At 38.9% G+C, this 21,922-nt stretch overlaps 2 protein-coding genes across 2 annotated transcripts; one reads left to right on the forward strand and one right to left on the reverse strand.

Moving 5' to 3' along the window:
• The first annotated feature begins 1,688 nt into the window (after positions 1-1,688).
• Positions 1,689-10,817, forward strand: rab38b (RAB38b, member of RAS oncogene family). The gene is made up of 3 exons (XM_028594996.1): positions 1,689-2,202; positions 4,241-4,518; positions 10,323-10,817. The coding sequence occupies exons 1-3, from the start codon at positions 1,974-1,976 to the stop codon at positions 10,470-10,472; spliced, it is 657 nt and encodes a 218-aa protein (XP_028450797.1). The 5' UTR covers positions 1,689-1,973; the 3' UTR covers positions 10,473-10,817.
• A 2,621-nt stretch (positions 10,818-13,438) lies between these two features.
• bach1b (BTB and CNC homology 1, basic leucine zipper transcription factor 1 b) lies at positions 13,439-21,445 on the reverse strand. The gene is made up of 5 exons (XM_028596458.1): positions 21,122-21,445; positions 20,766-21,014; positions 18,455-19,924; positions 17,251-17,457; positions 13,439-17,148 (listed from the first exon to the last, which is right to left on the reverse strand). The coding sequence occupies exons 2-5, from the start codon at positions 21,012-21,014 to the stop codon at positions 16,807-16,809; spliced, it is 2,268 nt and encodes a 755-aa protein (XP_028452259.1). The 5' UTR covers positions 21,122-21,445; the 3' UTR covers positions 13,439-16,806.
• Between the last annotated feature and the right edge of the window lie 477 nt (positions 21,446-21,922).

A 21,922-nucleotide genomic window follows, 5' to 3' on the forward strand; every position in this document is an offset into this window, starting at 1 on the left:
TATTTTTTTTATTATATATGACAATGAATCAATGAATATTCTTTTTGTATCTGCATTTTGGCCTCTATGGGGATGTAGATTGACAGGCTAGCAGATGTAACTGATGATGTTAATGTCAGAGCTAGCTTATGGTTGTTTATCAGTCCTTCAGTCATTATTTTTTATCTGTATGTTTACACAGGCAGGAATGTGTTCAGGTTTTTTGAATTGTGTAGTGTTTTTCTACTGGCTTCGATATTATAGACAATTGCCATATTTGCATGCAGGTTTGTGCCAAATTTGCAGGATTATACTAAGCTTTATTCACTGATATAATCTACAGAAGACGTTTGTCTTGGTCTTATCTCTTCATCTGCCTTTCAAATAGCCAGAATTTACAATTTAGACCTGTGCTGCAATAAACGTTTCCATCCAAAATGCAAAACATTTTCTTACAATTGTTTGTAATTCTTGTTAATGCTCCCTGTTTACATTTTAGGAATGCTTCATTCACATTATATAAATTCTTCATTGCAATTATAGGAATAATACTTTATCTGAATATTTAAAAATGTAAAGTACAACTGTAACTGGAAGAAAATGTCTCAAAGTGACATTTGAACAACGCTTTTGTCTGTGTTTGAAGGAGTCACGTATTGTTTAATGGTAGTAACTAGATCATATGCAGCGGTAGTTATTTTTACACTTCCTTAGTTGATGTTACTTATGAACCTTCTCTAAATAAGAAGATAATTGTGTCAAATCATGGTGCGATAATTAATAAACCTAACAGGAAATAGGGTTTCTGGGGCACTCTTTATTAAATAACGTGATATAATTCCCTATGCCGTAAATTGTAGACCAACATTGTTAAATGAAATTAACTGTTACAAGATGGTGGCCAAAGTTTATAGTTAGAGCATAATAGCTTTCATAACCAGGATATCTCTTACTTCTACAGAACACTTTAATTCACACAATAAAAACCTGTGGCTTTAAGGCCTGGGGCAGATAATACCAGGTATTGGGTCTGATAAAACATGCAGTGTACTGCCTTATTTTTTATAACTTTGCTCTTTTAACAGTAGCATCAACATTGTACAGCATGCCCAAAGTTGTGTTTCCTGAGAAATGACAACCTGCTATATGTTTGAGATGTCTGATCCAGCAGTTGGATGTGTTGCTGTGGGAAACAGGAAGATTCAATAAATATGTTTACATACTTGAAATGCCTTTCAATAATCAGACAAAAATGGGAGCACTCTATCTTACTAGAACTGTGTGCATTCTCTAGCCTGGCTCCGCCCTCCTACGTACTTGTTCAATTTTAATTTTCCTTCAGTATAAATGAAATGTACGACAGCTGGTAGGACCAGGCTACGCATTCTCCTAATAGTTGCAAGACATGAATAACTGTCATTACTGCATTAATTGCAATATGAATGTTTTTTTTTAACTGCGTGTAAACAGGATTTAGCCAGATAATGGAGGCAACCTGTAAGGAGATTACATTTAACATTTTAAAAGGGACTCTTTTTACAATGCCCCAAAAAAAAATCATGACCAGTGCCATTCATTCCTACACACCACTGCAGTGTAAGTTCCTAAAGCTTATATTTGTTTTGGATAACTTAAGCAACTAGGCGATGGTTTAGCAGCACATAAAGGGTTAGGCTACACTATGGCAGAAAATCATATAAATTGGCAGTATTTTACACTCGAAACTCACGAAGCCCTGTGACAGGAACCACGTATGGCGTTATTTTAGTAAACCCTGCGCACTGATCGTCTCCCCAGACCGACGAGGCGAGGTCACAAGTTCCCAAGGAGCACAGCCCCTGAGCACATCACACACTTCCCCACAGGGAGGGCGGTTCCTATACACACACACACGTAGAGGGAGACACACGGGATCAGGGGGTAGAAGCCTCAAACCGCACATACTGAGTCAAAGTTGTTGAAATCTGCTGTGCTCCTGAGCTCCGACAAGTGGAATGACCAATCACTCATCACACTCCAATGGCATGCAGAGCCTCCGGACGGAGCACCTGTACAAGGTTCTGGTTATCGGAGACCTGGGGGTCGGGAAGACTTCCATCATCAGGCGCTACGTCCACCAGACCTACTCCACCAACTACCGGGCCACCATCGGCGTGGACTTCGCCCTAAAGGTGTTGAACTGGGACTCTGAGACTGTCCGGCTCCAACTGTGGGACATTGCAGGTAGGACAGTGAAGTAGTTGAATATGTATTTTGCTGGGTATATAGGCTAGGCTTAGTTATCTGCTGTCACTGTAACAGTTTGGCGGGTGTAATATATTGCACACCATTCATAGTTTAAATGGTAGGCTACGTTCGTGTTAAATATGTGCAAGAACTAAGGAACCCCTTCATATCCTCACTGAAAAACGTCAAATTGTTGTTTAGCAAGGTTGTTTGTCATAGTTCCTGAAAAGTTGATGGTTTGTGGAGATAAGACTTAGGCCTATCTTCAAATTGACAGTGAGGCATGACTGTTGTAAAATTATGAAACATTCACAGCTCAAAGACGCACTGTCACTGTGGAGAGCTATGACAAAGTATTATTTCTCTCTCTCTCTCTCTCTCTCTCTCTCTCTCTCTCTCTCTCTCTCTTTCTCTCTCTCTCTCTCTCTCTCTCTCTCTCTCTCTCTCTCCCTCTCTCTCATACACACACACACACACACTCTTATTCTACCTCATTCAAGACTTTTTGGACAGATCTTTTCTGAGTGGACACGAGGACTCTGTAATGGAAAAACTCTAGGCTGGGAAGGTGTCCAGTTCTAAAATGAAATTATGTTCTGTTACATTCCATTTTTTTCATTTTTAACGCATTTTGATCAAACTTGACTGGACGGGCCAGTGAGTAAAGTGAGCGGGCCAGTGCCGCCCTGGCCCATTACTGACTAAGCGCCTGGATTGGGGGATCCTGTTGCTTTACTACCACGAGCAACTCCAAGTGGTTGGATTAAGCACTTCTCTCTTCTGATACACATGACACCTCCCAAGGCCAAAATGAGTCTGTCTGTCTGTCTGTCCGGGGCAGACAGATTTAAGGTATGACAAGATGTGAAATATGGATTAAACTCTAATTAACATCTTTGTTTCTTATTAAAATCAATTCTTTGTGATGGAAGACCTGACCTGTGGTCATTCAAGCTATGGTGCTGCATCATGTGATTAGGCCCATGTGAGGGAGATTTAAAGGGCAGTCACAGGAGTCATTGGAGCCTAAATAAAAAACAAAACATCATAAATCACTCACACACACACACACACACACACACACACACACACACACACACACACACACACACACACACACCCACCCACAGGCACATGCTTCAAGCAGTCAAATGCAATTATAAATCACATCGGATTTAGTCTCATCTACCTACTTGAAATTCATCCTAGGGAGGAGTAGGAATAGACTAAGTGTCTATGTCTACTATGTGTCAAGTTACATGTGTGACGTGTGTGTCTGTCTGAGACTGCTGCCACAACACTGCACGTGGGGGGTTCCTTGTGAGCGATTTAAGTGGTTGATATTATCTTGCACAAAAGGAGGAAATTCTCAATCCATGGCCTGTCAGATTTTCCATTTCCTCTTACTAATGAGGCAAATAGCAGCATTTTGTCCTTGTCAAAGTATTTTTAGCGATGCCAAAAGTGGACTCTCACACATTAATATTTATTAACCATGTCAACTTTTCTGTTGAGAGGATGCACACACCTACACATTCAGTTTTGGACCGTCAAGTAGTCACATTAGATGGCAGAACACACAACCTGCTTCTTAAGCACCTCATTTCCATTACCTGCACAATACACAAGCATGGATGAATACACATACATGCATACCTGCACACAGACATTTCACATGGTTATATTCTCACCGGTATATTGCATGAATACTGTTATAGTCTGGGTCAGAGATTATTTTCATTACAGGTCGGGCAAAATACAGGTCTAATTTCAGTAGGCCTATTATCAGCGGGAACAAGCAGTTGCATTGACCTTCTGGTTAAGTGCAACGTGACAGTAAGACCACAGGAATGTGCTGTTTCATGGGAATGCAGGCTCTGCTAACTGCAGTCCTAATGCCAGCTGCATTAGCTGTTTTGCTGCAAAAAAATGCAGGAAAACAAGGAGAATCTTTTATTAGACTGATGGCTGGGAACAATAGTGTTGCCACAGTAATGAATAAAGCGCCCTGTGTCTGTGTGTTTGTTCATCACAGGTCAGGAACGTTTTGGAAACATGACCCGAGTGTATTACCGTGAAGCAATGGGAGCCTTCATAGTGTTCGATGTGACAAGGCCCACGACCTTTGAGGCCGTGATCAAGTGGAAAGAGGACCTGGACTCCAAACTAATGCTGACTAATGGACAGAGCATTGCCACTGTGCTGCTGGCTAACAAATGCGACCAAGGCAAGGACCTGACCAACAACGGCATCAAAATGAACCAGTTCTGCAAGGACCATGGCTTTCTCGGGTGGTTTGAAACCTCGGCTAAGGTGAGACCAGAGTGTGGTTAAGGTATTCTTTTCTCTAATTCTCACTTATTAACACATTATATCTTGTTTGTTTAATCTGTACAAAAATGAATGTTAAAACAACAATTTGTGGTTTTATGGGTAAATAAACAGCATGTCTATTTCTTGGCTGGGCACAGTGACTTATACTGCAGATTAGTGAGCTTTAGAAGAGCTGGTTTGCGGATTGTATTCCTTCAGACAGAGCCAGGCTAGCTGTTCCCGCCTGTTTCTGGCCTTTATGCTAAGCTAAGCTAACTGGCCTCTGGCTGTAGCTTCATATTTGACATGAAAGAATCAATCTTCTCATATAACTCAAGAATACAAATGAGCTTATTTCCAAAAATGGTGAAGTACTGCTCTAATCCTCAACATGATAATTCATGGGCCAGAATGTAGGCCTTTGCAGTGAGCGCCTGACACACTCAGTGGAGATCTTCTCCCACTCAGGTCACTTCACTAAGTGAAAAACATCCCCACAGAGCCAACTGGAATTTCATATCCTCATGAAAAGTGGCTCAGCGAGATAGATTTACAAAGCAGGGTCAAAACAAGCTAGAGGATTATTAACTGTTTTTAAAAAGAGTTCTGCTTCCACGCCAAGAAAAGTTATTTAATCAATAGAAATGTCTAGGTATTTTGTGCACCACATATTTCCCCATATTTATGATAAATTGTATGCTCAGAAACAAAGGGATTCTGACTAGAATTTAAAATACCGTTTTGTTTAAACAACTCATTTCTATACACTATGTATTTGTAAGGATTGAGCTCCAATAATCTGTGTGAAACAAAACATAGTTTCTGACTGACATTACAAGTCCTGCATTCAAATGTTTACTTCAAGCGAAGAGTAAAAGAGAGGCATTATCAGCACAATGTACTTAAATTTACTTAAAGGTGCTCTAAGCGATGTTGGGTGATGTCACTTCTTGTTGACGTTTGAAGTATTGTCAAACAAAACGAGGCCAGCCCCCTCCCCCCCCCCATCCTTCTTGTTGTTTATTGGCTGGAACACTGTTTGTTATGTTTAGTGGTGCAGGTTGGCGCAGTTTGTTTTTGTTGCTGTTGTGGAGCCTGGGCTGTCTACAGCAGGGTTTCCCGCAGAAAACAGAGGAAGTCTAACGTTAACCCATAGGCTACCATGACAGCTTTCACCTCGCCGTTATATACGCTGTCTACGTGGAGTTTTGAAAAGTGTAAACACACTTGCAACTGCTTTACCGGCATTGCCGTGACTCACTGTGACTTTAACAAAGTCAACGTTGTTTCGCTCCGTCGGCACCACAGCTCTGTGTGTGTGCGTGTCGGCAGTCGGAGCTCCGCTCTCTGTCAAGATGCAGAGATGTCAGATATGCTCGTGCTTATGCTCACTTGGGTACCAAAATTTGGCACCGTTTGATTTAAAGTGAATCCGTCCTCGGTAGTAGCCTACCGACGTTTTTTGTTCGATACCCAACCCTAGTAATGAGTGGCCCTACCTAAATGTCAAGCCCTGTCACATATTTAAAGATTGTAAAAACTGATTATTTTCAAATTCATGGCACGTTTTTTATTATTATTTTTTAATGCGTTCTGCAGAGAAGGGAGACTGGCGTTGGTCACGGTTTGGAATGAAAGGGAGAAAACAATATCATTAATATACTTTTTTTTTTAATGACGTAGTTAAGGTGGCAGGCGTGTCTTGCTTAGGCGGCCGCCTAAGCTGCAAAGTGCTGCGGGAAACCCTTTACAGAGACCGCATTCAAGGGACAGGCAGCTAGCAGATATGACAAAAAATGTTGTAGCCTAAAAAATGCATGACATTGCTTAAAGCACCTTTAACAACTGTTCAAGGTGGAGCTTTCAACTGTGACATAATACTGGATAGTTTAATGAATAATAATACATTATATTTAAATTGTGATATTTATGAGTAAACCAGTAATATTTCTCTGTCAGGTTTCCTCTGAAGTAGTAGAGTACACAGTAAGTCAGTACTGTACAGTTGAGTTGCATATGTTTTACAGTAACTGCTTTGGGGGCCCTCTGTAAGTTTTTTCAGGGTATAATGAGTTAGAATAGTAACATATTGAATATTTTTCATAACTAAACATCATATTTAATCTATAGCTGTTTGGGGCCCTTTGACCTCGGGGCCCCAGGCAGTTGCCTACCTTGTCTCTCAGTTTTTTGCCGTGAACCAGAGTGGATTTCACAGTTTTTTCTCACCGTTAATAGTCGCAAGTATGTCATGGCAGGTGTATTGCTCAGGACCCAATGAAGCACAGTGTGAGTGTGAAGTTAATGAGATCAATGGTTCTCGAGAAAACTGCAAGCAGCAATTCTACAAGCCAAGCTAGTGGCCCGTTCCAAACAGGCATGTTTAAAACTGGCAATGCACAAGTAGCTATAAATTCTACAAACGTTGTCTTCATTCACACATCCTCTGTTGGCACTAATGTGTTGGAGCAGCATAAGTGCGCTGCCATTCTTGTTGCATCAAGACTCAACATTCTGATAGGTCAAAGGTTATAAGGTGCAGGTTCATCCAGAAATGTCAGAGGTAGGCTATGCACACAAACATACACAGACTTCTTTAGGAGCAGTTAGAAAAAAGTACAGAATTTGGTTGCACTTTATTTTCCGGTACATTAAAAAGACATAATAAGCCGTACTTCTTATCAAATTAGAACATAACTAGAAATAAAGTTGTTTTTCTTAAGCAGAAAACAAACGGTTATACCCTAATTACAGGTCCAACACCTTAATTATCCTGTAATTAGTACATAAATAAGAAATAATAAGCCTTACTTTCTATCAAATTAGACCAAAACAAAACAAGAAATTATGAACACAGTTAGATACTAATAAGAAACCATAAACCTGAATTATGCTGTATTTAGAAATGCATATATTGCCGTATTAAACTCAAAATATTATATATATATATATATATATATATATATATATATATATATATATATATATATATATTTACAGGCTATACAAATACTGTACATGCTTTATCAACGCTCTACTTCCACAGTTAAGACATTAGAACATGTGATGTTACAATTAGACCACATATAGGCTATAGAAGATGCAGGACATAAGCATCTTCAAAGTGGAGCACAGGGAGACCATGCAAAGTATAAACAGAAAAAAGCCTCTGCCAGCCTGTGTTTGAACCCTGTACCTTCTTGCTGTGGTACCACAATGTTAACCAGTGGGCCACCATGCTCGGAGTATAATATTTTGAAAAAAGTGATAAAAAAGTCATGGTATAGTATGTCAAAAAAATGTCCAAAAAAGTCACAGTAAAGTATGAGGAGGAAAACTTAAAAAGTAATTGTATAGTATGTCAAAAGAGTGATAAAAAAATCATAGTATAGTATGTCAAAAAAGTGATAGTAGAGTATATTGCGAAAGGTGATTAAAAAAAAGTCATAGTATAGCATGTTGAAAAAAGTGTTAAAAAAGTCAGTATAGTATGTTGAAAAGTAAAAAAAGAAAAGTTATAGTATAGTTGGTCGAAAAAAATCATTACATTACATGTAATTTTAGCTGACACTTTTATCCAAAGCGACTTTCAATTAAGTGAGAGGAAGAAGAACATGTTGGTTTTTTTAACTGATGGGAGAATCTGGAGCACCCAAAGAAAACCCCATGCAGAAACAGGGAGAACATGCAAATTCCAAACAGAAAAGCCTGTGACCACTTTGGCTTGAACCCTGCACCTTCTTGCTGTGAGACCACATTGCTAACCACTGGGCCACCATGCTTGTAGTATAAAACACTGAAAGAAGTGATATAAGTCAAGGTTAAAGCGATACAAACGTCATAGTATAGTATGTTGAGAAAAGCCATAGTATAGTATGTCAAAAAAGTGATAAAGATGTCATAATATAGTATGTCAAAAAAAGTAATAGTATTGTAAGTGGAAAAAATGTATGAAAAAAAAGTCATAGTATGGTATGTTGAGAAAAGCCATAGGTATAGTATGTCAAAAAAGTGATAAAGATGTCATAATATAGTATGTCAAAAAAAGTAATAGTATTGTAAGTGGAAAAAATGTATAAAAAAAAGTCATTGTATGGTATGTCAGAAAAGTGATAAAAAAGTCATTGTATAGTATGTCGATAAAAGTCATTGCAGAGTATGTTGCTAAATGTGATTTAAAAAAGTCATAGTAAAGTACGTCGAAAAAAGTTATTAAAAGTCATAGTATAGTATGTCGAAAAAAGTCATAGTATAGTATGTCGAAAAAAGTGATAAAAAGTCATAGTATAGCATGTTGAAGAATGTGAAAAAAGTCAGTATAGTATGTTGAAAAAAGTCATAGTATAGTATGTCCAAAAAAGTGATAAAAAGTCATAGTATAGCATGTTAAAGAATGTGAAAAAAGTCAGTATAGCATGTCGAAAAAAGTCATAGTATAGTATGTCGAAAAAAGTGATAAAAAGGTCATAGTATGGTATGTCAATAAAGTGATAAATTAATTGTATAGTATGTCAAAAAAAGTTATTAAAAGTCATAGTATAGCATGTTGAAGAACGTGAAAAAAGTCAGTATAGTATGTTGAAAAAGTAAAAAAAAGTCATAGTATAGTTGGTCAAAAAAGTCATTACATTACATGTAATTTTAGCTGACACTTTTTTTTCAATTAAGTGAGAGGACAAAGAAGATTTTTTTTTTTTTTTTTTTTTTTTTTTACTAATGGGGGAATCCGGAGTACCCAAAGAAAACCCCATGTAGACACAGGGAGAACATGCAAATTCCAAAGAGAAAAGCCCGTGACCACCTGGGTTGGAACCCTGTACCTTTTTGCTGCGAGACCACAATGCTAACCATCAGGCCTCCATGCTCATAGTATAATATGTAGGAAAAAAAAGTGATATAAGTCATGATAAAAGTGACGAAAAAGTCATAATAGTATGTTGAAAAAAGTCAAAGTATGTCTACAAAAGTCATAAAGGAGTCATATTATAGTATGTTGAAAAAGTGACAAAAAAGTCATAGTAAAGTACGTCGAAAAAAGTGATTAAAACTTCATAGTATAGGATGTCTAAAAGTCATTACCTTACATGTAATTTTAGCTGACACTTTTACCCAAAGCAACGTCCAGTTAAGTGAGAGGAAGAGGTATAGTTGGTCGAAAAAAGTCATTACATTACATGTAATTTTAGCTGACACTTTTTTCCAAAGCAACTTCCCATTTTGTGAGAGGAAGAGGAACATTTTTTTTTTTACTGGTGTGGGAAACCAGAGCACCCAGAGAAAAACCCATGCAGACACAGGGAGAACATACAAACTCCAAATAGAGAAGTCTGTAACTACCTTGGTCCAAACACTGTACCTTCTTGCTCTGCAACCACAACACTAACCATTAGGCCACCATGTCCACAGTTTAAAATGTTGAAAAGTGAACTAAGTCATGGTAAAAGTGATGAAAAAGTATAGAGTATAGAATGTAAAAAAAAAGTTAGTATTATATGTCAAAAACAGTGATAAAAAGTAATAGTATAATTTGTCAAAAAAGTCATAGTAGAGTATGTTACTAAAGGTGATGAAAAGTCATAGTTATAGCATGTTGAAAAAAGTGATAAAAAGTAACAGTATAGTATGTCAAAAGTGACAAAAAGTCATTGTATTGTATATCGAAAAAAGTCATAGTATGTTTGAATCAGCATTCACACAGTTAAGAAAATAAAACTGTAGAGATTCTGAAACTGCACAGATTGTTTAAAAAAGATAAACAAAAACTAATTCTAGAGTTATACTTAACATTTTTATCTCTCTTGTAGGACAATCTCAACATCGGTGAAGCTGCAAACTTCCTGGTCAAGCACATCATGGCCACAGAGAATGACATCCTGAAAAGCGTGGTACCAGACACCATCTCACCTCAACTGGACTCCAACAGGCAGATGAGCTGCTCTGGCTGTTTCAAATAATAAAAGGTGGCACCGAGGCAGAACAGACAGTTGGACAAAGAGGGACAGGCACTCCACACAGTCTTCAAAGGAAATCTAAGTACCTACAGTACAGTTCGGCTTCTTTGGTCTGAAACAGAGTTGAGTTGAAGATTTTAGTTTGATGCATGTTTGTGGTTTGTTTGTGTTCTTAGTGCCCAATTACAAAGAACCAGAGCTTGCAAACTAAAACCACATGGACTCAGAAGTTGCACATTTGTTAACAGAGTTAGTGTCAGTAGTGTCATACTGCGAGTTTAAAGTTCTTGGCAGACAAACAAGTATAACTTCAGCCCTTGTCTACGCTCTTTGGCATGATTATTCAAAGTATCAAACAGTCAAACTTTTCATCCCTCAACCTGCTGGACAAAACCGAACAAAGTAAATGCTCGCAAAATGCCTGATGCAACACATCCAAAAGTTGTAAAGTAAGACAGGATGAAAACAGGAGTGTTTTTATCGGTTCTTAACATTTCAAGCAAGTGTGATTGTGTTGCTGTTCTCCCTCTATAAAGCAGTATTAACCATTTTTGGTGGATCCCAGATTGTGTAATTATGTGAATTTTGCACATACATAGTTTTTTTTTAAGTTATTTACAGTATGCTTTAATGAGTGTAATGCTGGTTAATGTATTATGTTATTCTGCTTAAAATCTTTTCTACAACTGACTATTGTGTGAGCCTTATTAAGTCAGGCATGTTGAGTCGCAAAGCATTCATATTTATATCAACAACTTTGTCGGCTGCAAAGAAAAGGAGAGTTAAACACTTTGACACACAAATATCCTGGAGCTTGGCGAGTTTAACTAGTCTTTTATAGCCAGGGGCAGTTTCACTGGAGCAGTTCAGGTTGAAGAGATCAAAGGTTTGTCAGACATGTATGTTTGTTAATGGAAGGGAGTGGTCGTCCTTCTGTCTTAAGTACTGGATGTAAACTGGACATTCTCATGAGTTCACTTGCCAAAGCCTTAACCCTCTGTATCCATGGTAACTACATCATTTTTACCTCATATTTTCTCCTTTCACACTCCACTCCATCCTTCGTTATTGTTTCTTACCTCTCTAAATATGGCTGCTTCCAGTGTATATATATATATATATATATATATATATATAGTAACAGCACATTATATAAACCCGCACAGGCTCAACTATACACCCAGATATGCAATACTTTTGTTGATCTTGCAACAAGTTGACTGTGAAGTTGACCTTGCACCTCTGTATTACTTAGTAGTACAACCGTAAAAGGCAAGGTAGTTGAACCCACTAATGTCAATGTTGTCTTTTTTTCTTACTGAAGCTTACAATAAGACAGAGAAGATTTGTGACCTTATATAAACTAAAGTTTATACATCAACTCCCTGCCTGGGTGCAAAATGTGCCAAACCTGGTAAAAAAAAATGATTTGCTTTATGTGGTCTGTTGCCATTTACACAATTGTACATTAAGTGTTAACTTAAAGTTCTCATATTATGCTCATTTTCAGGTTCATAATTGTATTTAGAGGTTGTACCAGAATAGGTTTATGTGGTTTAATTTTCAGAAAACATCATATTTTGTTGTACTTCACATTGCTGCAGCTCCTCTTTTCACCCTGTGTGTTGAGCTCTGTGTTTAAGCTACAGAGTGAGGCATCTCACTTATGTTCCATATTTGTTAGGAGTCGTACATGCGCAGTACCTAGGTAAGTACTGCTAGTTAGTCTGTGGCAGAGCATGAGGTCGTGTCATGCTAGCAGCTAGGCGCGCATTATAACGTGTGTTACAAAGTGAGCACGTTCGTCACAGAAGTAAAGGCTGGACTACAATAGAGCTGTTTGGAGCAGTTTGTGAACAGTGTTTTCTGTTGGAGATGGTAAGTCCCTTTGGGGTGGACTTTGGGATTTTTAATTTTGTAAACCTATAACTTGCACAAAAAATATATATAACCCAATACAGGAAAGGGGAAAAGCAAAAAAGCATAATATGAGCACTTCAGTGACATATGTGTCTTCCAGCTGCTGTTGCTCAGCAGTGTTTGCACAGTGTTTATAAGCCTGATCACAACAGTGTCATGTGTTATTGTGTGAGTTCTTGGTGGTCATTGACAGCATGCATATTAGGGCCTGATAGGCTTAAACAATACCCTTTTACCCTTTTTAGGATTACAATGTCACAGTGTTAGCTTGGCTCATCATGAGGGTGTGTGACATCATGCATCATGTGATCAGCATCGCGTTACACTATACCATAGATTCTCTATAAAGTTCTAAACCGTCTGACTAGAAAGAACTGCATGCTCACACACTCACACACATTCTGTGTAGGATAATACTTTGTGATGAATAATCAAATGTTTTGTCTCACAAATAAACTGCAGGTATTTTTCTGATTACACTTCTTGTGGGTTGTTCTTGCTCATTATTTATTGTAAAGTATTACAGTAATTAGTATTAGTAATTTCACACATGTCCCTGTTTTGTAGCACATTAATGTGACACCTGGAACAAACCATTTTACAGCCCCATGATCACTGTAAAGCTTTCACTTTAAGAGACAGTGAATGAGCTTCCAAGTGTTTTATTAGTTTATACTGAGAAATGTGTGTGTGTGTGTGTGTGTGTGTGTGTGTGTGTGTGTGTGTGTGTGTGTGTGTGTGTGTGTGTGTGTGTGTGTGTGTGTGTGTGTGTGTGTGTGTGTGTTCAAGCTGATCCAGGACTCTCAGGTTCTCATTAGGATGCCCATGACTGCATGGATTATTCTCTGCCTGGCGGATTAGATTTGGTCATCTGCTTTTGGCTCCCTTAAAAGACATCACCACCAACAACTTATCAACTGATCCAAAACCGCTTTATAACCACTTTGAAAGGATTTTGTCATCTGCATTCATCTTAATTACATAAATAACTCTTGACTTGAATATAGCACATGGTTTAAGAAACAAGCTCACTTGTGGTGTAGTGGGTGTCATTGTTTTAGGATTTTAATTACATTTCAAAAGATGTAATTAAAAACCAAACACTTGAAACAATATTCTCCAAGTTTTGGTCTGTTAACTCTTCCTATGACAACAGCTGGCACAAATCTAACTATTCATTACTTAGATTACGAGCCCAACATATTGTGTTCTCTTTAGTGCTTAGCTCTGCCAGAGAACCACCTACAGAAAAACACCCACATACTCGCTCAGAGAACACAAGAGACAGAGAGAGAGAGACGTGGTGAAGCAGGTAGCAAGAGAAGAAAATGAGATGGGAGAAAAGCAATACTTAAAGCTTGCAGCAACAAAAGGTTACAGCCAGCCCATCAAAGGTGCAGGTAAACAGAAGCAAACACATTAAACAGGTCACATTCGTCTAGCTTTGAAATATTTTCCAGACAGAATTCAAACATATTATAACTAACTCTCTATTAGATCAGAACACATTCAACCAGCTTAATCACATGGCCAACAGAGTCGTTTGACAAGTTACGTAATCCAGCGACAAGAACTCAAGATGATAGACAAGATATGATCTGATCTGATCCAGTGTCTTCACCATCAGAAATTGCTCATGTGGTGCCATCTGTTGTCACATTAGTGACACCGCAGGCCTGTTATTCATTTTAGGGCAATTTAGTTGTAGATGCTGATTGATTGGAAACAACCCACCCTTTTTAATTTCTATTAGTATTCATTTGTTAAGCTCACCTTTATTTTAAAATGATGCTAACTGAACTTGTATGGCCTAACATATTAATGATTCATATAGTTTTCCAAGCTGTCTAATTTCTACAGAAAAACCACAAAGATAAACACTGAACCAGAATGACTTAACCTGCTTTACCTTTGCCCCCATGGGTCTTCCTTCAATTCTCTCTTCATTATAAGTTCATAAATAGCCAGAGAGAATGACCAACAATACTGTGATTTACAGATCTTAGTATAGTTACGTAATCATCTGGGGACTAGTATGTAATGTTTGCTCACATAAAAGAAAATTGAGAGATGAAATAACAGTCTCTGTATAATTAAAATAGCCTCCAGAGAGAGAGTCAGAGGGAGAGAGGAGGAGTGAAGAAAGAGCAAAAAGAAAGCGAAACTTAAAAGTAACAGAGAGGAGACTAAGTGGGAGAGAGTGACTGAGATTCAGGAGGGAGAAACATGTAAGACTAAGTGCAGTATTACATCATTAATATATCTGTCCAGGTTGAAAGATGAGTCCTCTGAAGACCTTATGCACTCAGCTATTCATCGCTCACACTGAACACTGACAGATTTTATTTATGACAAATCTCATTAACCTTACTGATGTTTTTCAATAACACTGCATTGCACTAGCAATCATCTTCACAAGTGGAGGATGATAACAAACATATTTTACTGTTTAATATTGATTGGTTCAGTTTCACTTTTACTTAAAAATGCAGGAATCCATTCAGACATTGTCATGGAAAGTTGTCATTTTGTGGATTAAAAACAAAGGAACACAGTAGTAGAGCAATTTGTGCAGCATATAGGCTACTGTAGTACACATCTACAGTATACAGTATACACTCTCAGTGTACTGACTGTACAGGCACTGCCACTAGAGGGCAATAAGCACCAGTGTTTGGAGTCAGCTTGGTGGGTGAAAAAAACACATTTCATAACACCCTTAAACCCCACTGTCCTCAAAAATACAATGTGGTTACTCAACATTTCCTTATAATAAATGTATAGGCTACCTGATTTGTTTTGTATTTACTGTATTATTTCATATTTTACACAAATGTTCTAAAACCAGGTGCACTGTAATGATTATCATGAGTGAAAAGGAATCCATAAATATATGCACATGTAATACAGTGAAACTTAATCATGAGTGTCAAAGATCTATAAGCAGAGAGAAAATAAGTGAAGGATCATAGGTGAAAGTCAACAGAAAAGCTACAGAAAATGGAGTAATGAATGGCAAAAAACAAATAACAATAATTGTGTGGTTGATAGTACAGGAAACACAAAATACACACATAAACGTGCTAGTCCGGCACCCATCAACAAGTTAATGCTACTTTGTTTACTTGACCATTGACAGTAATTTAGATAAGGGTGTTAAAGATAATTAATTTATGGGTAACACTATATTTCCATGACATATATTAGAAGATTATAAAAGTAATCGTGTGCACATCCCACCTTCTGGCAGGTGCAGGACAAATGAAAAATACTAAAGTGAAAAAAATTTAATGTCCGCAACACTGCTTTAAGCTCCCATATTTAATACAAAGGCAACGTTTCGACCCTGCTGGGTCTTCTGCAGGCCCTGAAGAAGACCCAGCAGGGTCGAAAGGTTGTCTTTGTTTTTCATTTTAATATATTAGAAGAGTCCATTACCTGCCACAGTACAGAACAGAAACATAATGTGTGACAAATAATGGGAATGATTTTCATTACACAGTGTGAGGCAGATTTTCTCCTGAAAGTGTACTTTGTTCATGCATGAAAGCTCTTCCAAGGAGCACTTTCTTTTGACAGCATGTTTTACTTATTTAGGCAAATTTGTGAGGTCTGTTTGGTGAGTCAAAGCAAAGCTCTGAGAGCTGTGTGCAAAGTCGTAGAGCCCTGTCACTGTGGTCAGACAACCACAATGACAGCCTGAAATATGATAGCTAGACATATGACCAGAAGGTAAACATCAAGTCTATTGTTCTGAGTTGTCTGGTTTTGGTGCAAAATGCTGATTTGCGTTGCACTCTGCATAAAGAGGGCAGAACCAACACTGTCTGCAAGAGGTATTTTATGCTGAATTGTCCTTTTAAACAATTAAAGTACATGAGGATGAGGTGTGTTGTCCTGAGGTAATCAATCAGTTAAGCATATTATAAATATAGAGACAATTGGTCCCTTTGATATATGATTTAAGTTTTGATTGTCTCAGTGCTAACATTTTAACATTCTCAACATGCACCCTGGCTGGCTGTGGTGATTTATGAGCAGGTACCTTTCAGCTTTAACCAGAAAGCAAAGACTAATAATTAATTTGCAAAGCGTGAAACATTCGCTACAGAAGGTCATCAGAGACTTATACTTTGTGTAAAAGTAAAATGAATGGTTTTAGACACCTGGAATGCATACCTGACCTCTCAATTGAAGTTTAATGTTTTAAATTGAAAAGGTAGCAGGAATCAATTAAAATGTGTGCTGATTACATTACATTATAAATGGATCACGAGTATGACGCTGCTTTATTATGCAGCCTGTACCCAGTCCATAGTCCGGGGTAATGTCTTCAGATACTGTATGATACAGTGTGGGAACCATTTAATAACTAGTTTGAGATCATGTGCTGCATGTATGTGTGCTGAATGGGTATCTAAAGCGAATTTTCACCATCTCCTGTGACTGAATCCCTTCTGGAGCTGGACGAGGCCTCCTCAGATGCCACATACTTATCAAGGCCCACAAAACAGGCCGAGAGTAAAGCCTGTGGCTGGAGTGTCAACCCAGGCTGTGAAAGGAGTGTGTCTATGTGAGGAAAGAAGGAGGACAGAGGGCAGTCTGCAGAGGTGTATTTGGCTAACACCTGGAGCTGTTCTGGCTGCAGGTTGACTTCGTTGCAGACCCTCTGGCATAATGCAGAGACACTGTGACATGTTTTCAACTTCAGCTGGTTCAGATGGTTCTTCTCCGTCATCAGTTTCTCTCTCTCCATTTTCTGTGACATCCACATGTAGTACACAATGTGATTAGCATGTATATAAGCAAGAAGTGGCTCAATAAAAAAATTACTGATTCAAACAAACAAAACATTTTTTACCAGCTTGTTGATTTCACACTGCAGATTATATATGCAGTCTAGTTTCCTCTTCCGGCAACGCTGGGCCGCGAGGCGGTTTTTGCTGCGACGTCTCATATCGTGGACAAACTCAAGCTGTTCATGCGTAAAGACCTGTTGCTTTAGCAGCTGTTGGAAGTCATTTCTGCTCAGATCCACAATCCAATCTACAGAGAATGGCAACTGCACCTGAGGAAACCCGTACAGGAAATAAAGGTTACGCTAGAGAGTCATGCAAGAGTATCTGCATCATTGGAAGAGCACCCTTAAGGACAAATGGAGCCAAAATCAATGTTTTATATATATATTTCTTTTTAAATGACGTCACGCTGTAGATGACATGGGACTGTGGCTATAGTACACATATACCTGCATTAAGCAGCAGTCTTGTAGAGGTGGGTTTGATTTGCTTGTCTGACTATCATAAGAAATACATCAAATGATAATTGTTAACATGTATCTCTTGAGTCCGAAGAAAATTAAAATAATCGGAGGACATTGTTTAATCAATTGAAATACAACATAAAAATTAAAGTGTTGAGCTTTCTGTTTATGGACAAAAAGCGTGAAGCAAAAGTCAAAATGGATGGAGTTCAGATACTAAGTTATATTTTTACCAAGCTGTTAATTATTAACTCTAAAAACGAGGAGTTAACTTTATTGGGTCATTGCTGCTGCCAGTGTGTGAGAGGAAATGTACACTCACCGATTTATTGGAGCAGTATCAATCATGTAGTGTTTTATCTAGGGTAAATAAAAGCACTGTTTCTCCTCTGAAATGACCTCAATATGTCTGCACACTCACTGCGCTGTTCACACTTTCTGGTGTTCACACTTTACCGTAACACCTACCTGTAGCTTGTGTTGCCTGTTGTCATTGCTAACTCAATGGGCTGAGCTGTCAATTTCAGATGAATTGGACTCTGAACTAATTAGCAATACACAAATACACACACACACACACATCTTCTCTACTTTGTGAATTATTAACTTGGCAATAAAGCGATTCTGCTTTCTGTTATATAAATGCAAGCACTCATTTGCATCTGATATAATATATGTAACACTGGTAACTAAAGCAAACATGAACTTCACAATTAGGTGGCAGCAGACAGATATATCGAAGCACAGAACACAACAAATCTGCAGTGCCTGTGCAGACTTGATTCATAGTTTAACTGCTCACCTGTCTGGCCCTTTCTCTTGTGTAGGTCTCACTGTCTCCTTCTGTTTCTGTCTCTGAGTCTCCATCCTCCCCTGAGTTGAGGGATGACACACCGGACTGAGATGCCCCCTCGCACTCAGACAGCTCTGCTCCTTTCCATAAACATTTGCTTTGATCCATATCCTGGAAAAAGGGACAGCTGGTGCTTGTGGAGCTGAGGTTGTGGAGCTGCAGCCACTTTAAAGATGTGCTCTGTGCACGTCCGTTCCCTGTATCAGAGGAAGTTCCTGCATCAGGGTCCTGGAAGTTCAGCTGAGACAAGCCCATGTCAGACCCCAACCGCTTAGCCAGATGCTCGGCCACCTCCCTTTCCACAGTGCTCCTTTCACTGCCATCATTTACGAACAGGGCTGCTCTCTCCACGCTGCTTGTCTGTACAATCTCATCATCTGCCCTTTTCCTCTCAGCTTCTACTTGTTCCTCTGCTGTTCGATGAATGGATACTGGCGCTAGTAAACAGCAGTCCCTTGTTTTCTTGCCTTCTGTAATGTCTATGATAAACCTCTTGTGCCCCGGTGACTGAGTGATTGCAGGGCCCTCACCAAAGATCTTCAGGTGGCATTGGTGCAATATTAACTCTGATGACCTCTCACTCAGCACGGTGCTTGGCTGTGAGGAGACTGCCTTGACATTGGATCTGTCTGAAGAGCTCATGTCTTCCTCCACAACCATCTCTCTTTCCTTCTTTTTCCATCTTCTCTGCCTTTCATTTGTGTCTTTCTCAATCATATCAACCTCCCCTCTGTCCACACCATTCTCTGTTTTCTTGTCATGTATTTCAGTTTCCCATGGCTCATCAGCCCCTCCTTTGCTCTGCCTGGTGAAATCTGAGAATGAATTTCCAGGGAATGTAATGTCAGTTTCATTCTTGCTGTTCACACTGCTGGAGCAAGGCAAGCAGGAGAGGTTACTGTCATCCCTGATTACTGTTACTGGATTGTTGAGACTTTTCTCTGTGACACAAGTTTCCTTCCCACAAGCCAGCTGGAACTTGCGATACTTAGGACACTGCATAAATTGGTCGTTTGTTCCTTCAACTACAGGTGTAAGAGCACTTGTACTGTTCTGACTTCCCATTTTGCTGTTCACTGATTTGTGACAGCGCCAAGCCGGTTCCTGCTGAGATGGTGAGTCAGCAACAGGTTTTACTTCTTTCTTATCCAAAAATACATTGTTAGAGTCAATGCCACTGTCTTCCTTTGATAATTGCCTCTTGCATTTCTTCTTACAACAGGTCTTTCTCGGAACAGGAGCAGAGCCATTGCTGCTGGAGAAGAACTTAGGGAGGAGAAAATCAAAGCATGCCTCGTCTAGGTCTCTGAAACCAAGAATGGAAGCTGAGTTACGTATTTCTAAGACACAGTCTTTCCCAAAGAGAAGTTTGGATGTGTAGGCAAACTTCAGCAAGGGTTCAAAACCAGCAACTGTCACCTGTGAAAGAGGACAAGAGAGACAAAAATGATCACTTTCTATCCTCTAGTCAGTTCTCAAGGATAGCAATAGGTAATTATATAATATTTTCTGTCAGATAATCAAGCATACAATACTGGCCGGCAAGGGAATATAACTACTCTATTTTAGCGAAATAAAGCCGACTTTAGGACTTTACTGACCCAACAACCAATAAATGAAACTAAAAGTTCCAAAGAAGTTGAATATCAGCAGGTTCTCCTATTACAGAATATTGTTAATGCAAATGAAATTGGTAAAATAAATACAGTACTTGTGGAATAATAAAGAACCAAAAATCTAAATAGATGTGGTAATTGTAAAATAGCCTTATTAGCATGGCTAAGCCAACAGGAAAATTCAAAATACTGACGTTTCCTCTTGAAAATCCAACTGTTTGGACACTTATTGGCCTTATTTACTTATTTTATCTTGTCTTTTTTTTCAACTTCAGGACTATTCCTGAAGCCCCACTTGGAGGAAATAGTTTTGTATTGAAAACCCACTAAGAACCAAAAACATTTTAATATTGATAAGCAAGTAAGAGTGGTAACACATTTAGGGCTATTCTACATTGCCCTTCAAAGGCAAAGTGCAGTAGGAAATGTTGTTTTCAAGGTGACAGGCCATGACAAGATTGTAGACAGCATAAGAAAGAACACAATAAATAAATCTCATGCAGTCAGCCGACCATCACCACTTGTTGAGGAAATAAACCTTTCAGTCATTTTTCTCACTTCACTTTTACACAAGGTTGTTCTTTGCAGCCCTGCTTGTGTGTGTCTACTCTTTAGCTGTACTCCATTGTGAGGTGACATCTCACCTCTGGTGGCAGAGTGATGACTGCCCCATGCTGGGTGAGGGAGGAGATCCTGTGTGTAAAGTACTCGCTACAGGAAGCGAGCACTGAGCGGTGGGCTCTGAAACTCTGACCTTCCACCACCACAGTAACATCACATAACGTGTCCCGGCGACGCTGCTCGTCCAAGCAGCGCAGCACATGGGAGGAATGTACTGTAGATTCAAATGTAAACACAGACGACCGGGGGGCAGATGTGGCCATCAGGGACATCTACATGTACACACAAAAACACACTTATGTACACCATTTCCCCTCTATCAGGATACATACTTAATAAAAAGTAATAATAATCATAATAACAACAAAAACATACCTACCTTACAAAGATGACGTTATATATCCAAGTGTTTTAGATTATTAAAAAAAGTCCCAGCTGCTGAGCACACATTCTAAATGGAATGTTGTCCAACCAGGCTACGATTCCCAGAAAGCCTTATCGCAACTCGGCTACAAACTAAAAACTGAGCTTGACTCAGTCATATGGCCTGTATGTGAGTATGTGAGAGGGAGGGAGAGATAGAGGGAGTGAGAGTGTGTGTTGCAACAACTCTGGGTGTAACAGAGCAAGCGCTGACTCATGTACTCCTGCTGATATAGAATGAGCAAGCAAGTTTTCCCGTCCATACCAATCCCACCCTTAGATCTGTCCGCTAAACTAACAGGCTTTTCCCAGAAAATTCCTTTATAGATTTACCCAGCACACAATTCAGAGATTAAGGTGAGGGTTGGGAATATAAAGCCAGTGTTTACAGTAAACAGGATTCCGTCTATTGTCTGTGTCTTTAGATGCTGTCTGGACTTACTCGACTAATTTTGTAGGCAGTGCATTTTGATAACAAGTTGTGCAAAAACATAGAGTAAAGACAAATGGAACTGGTCACTGGTTGCAAGAAGAGGGAGGCTATTATGTCAATCTAAAGGTTAATATGTGTGTTTGTGTGTGTGAGAGAAATAGTCTGTGTCAGAAAGAGACACAGAGAGAGAGAGAGAGAGAGAGAGAGAGAGAGAGTGAGACAGAGAGAGAAAGAGAGAGAGAGAGAGAGAGAATGCCTTGCTGGCATAGGTATTGTAAGTATCAACACAACTAATATAATTGAATCCTCATATTAATTATTAAT

This window comes from Perca flavescens, chromosome 13, assembly GCF_004354835.1.
Source record: "Perca flavescens isolate YP-PL-M2 chromosome 13, PFLA_1.0, whole genome shotgun sequence".
Classification (NCBI taxonomy): Eukaryota; Metazoa; Chordata; class Actinopteri; order Perciformes; family Percidae; genus Perca; species Perca flavescens.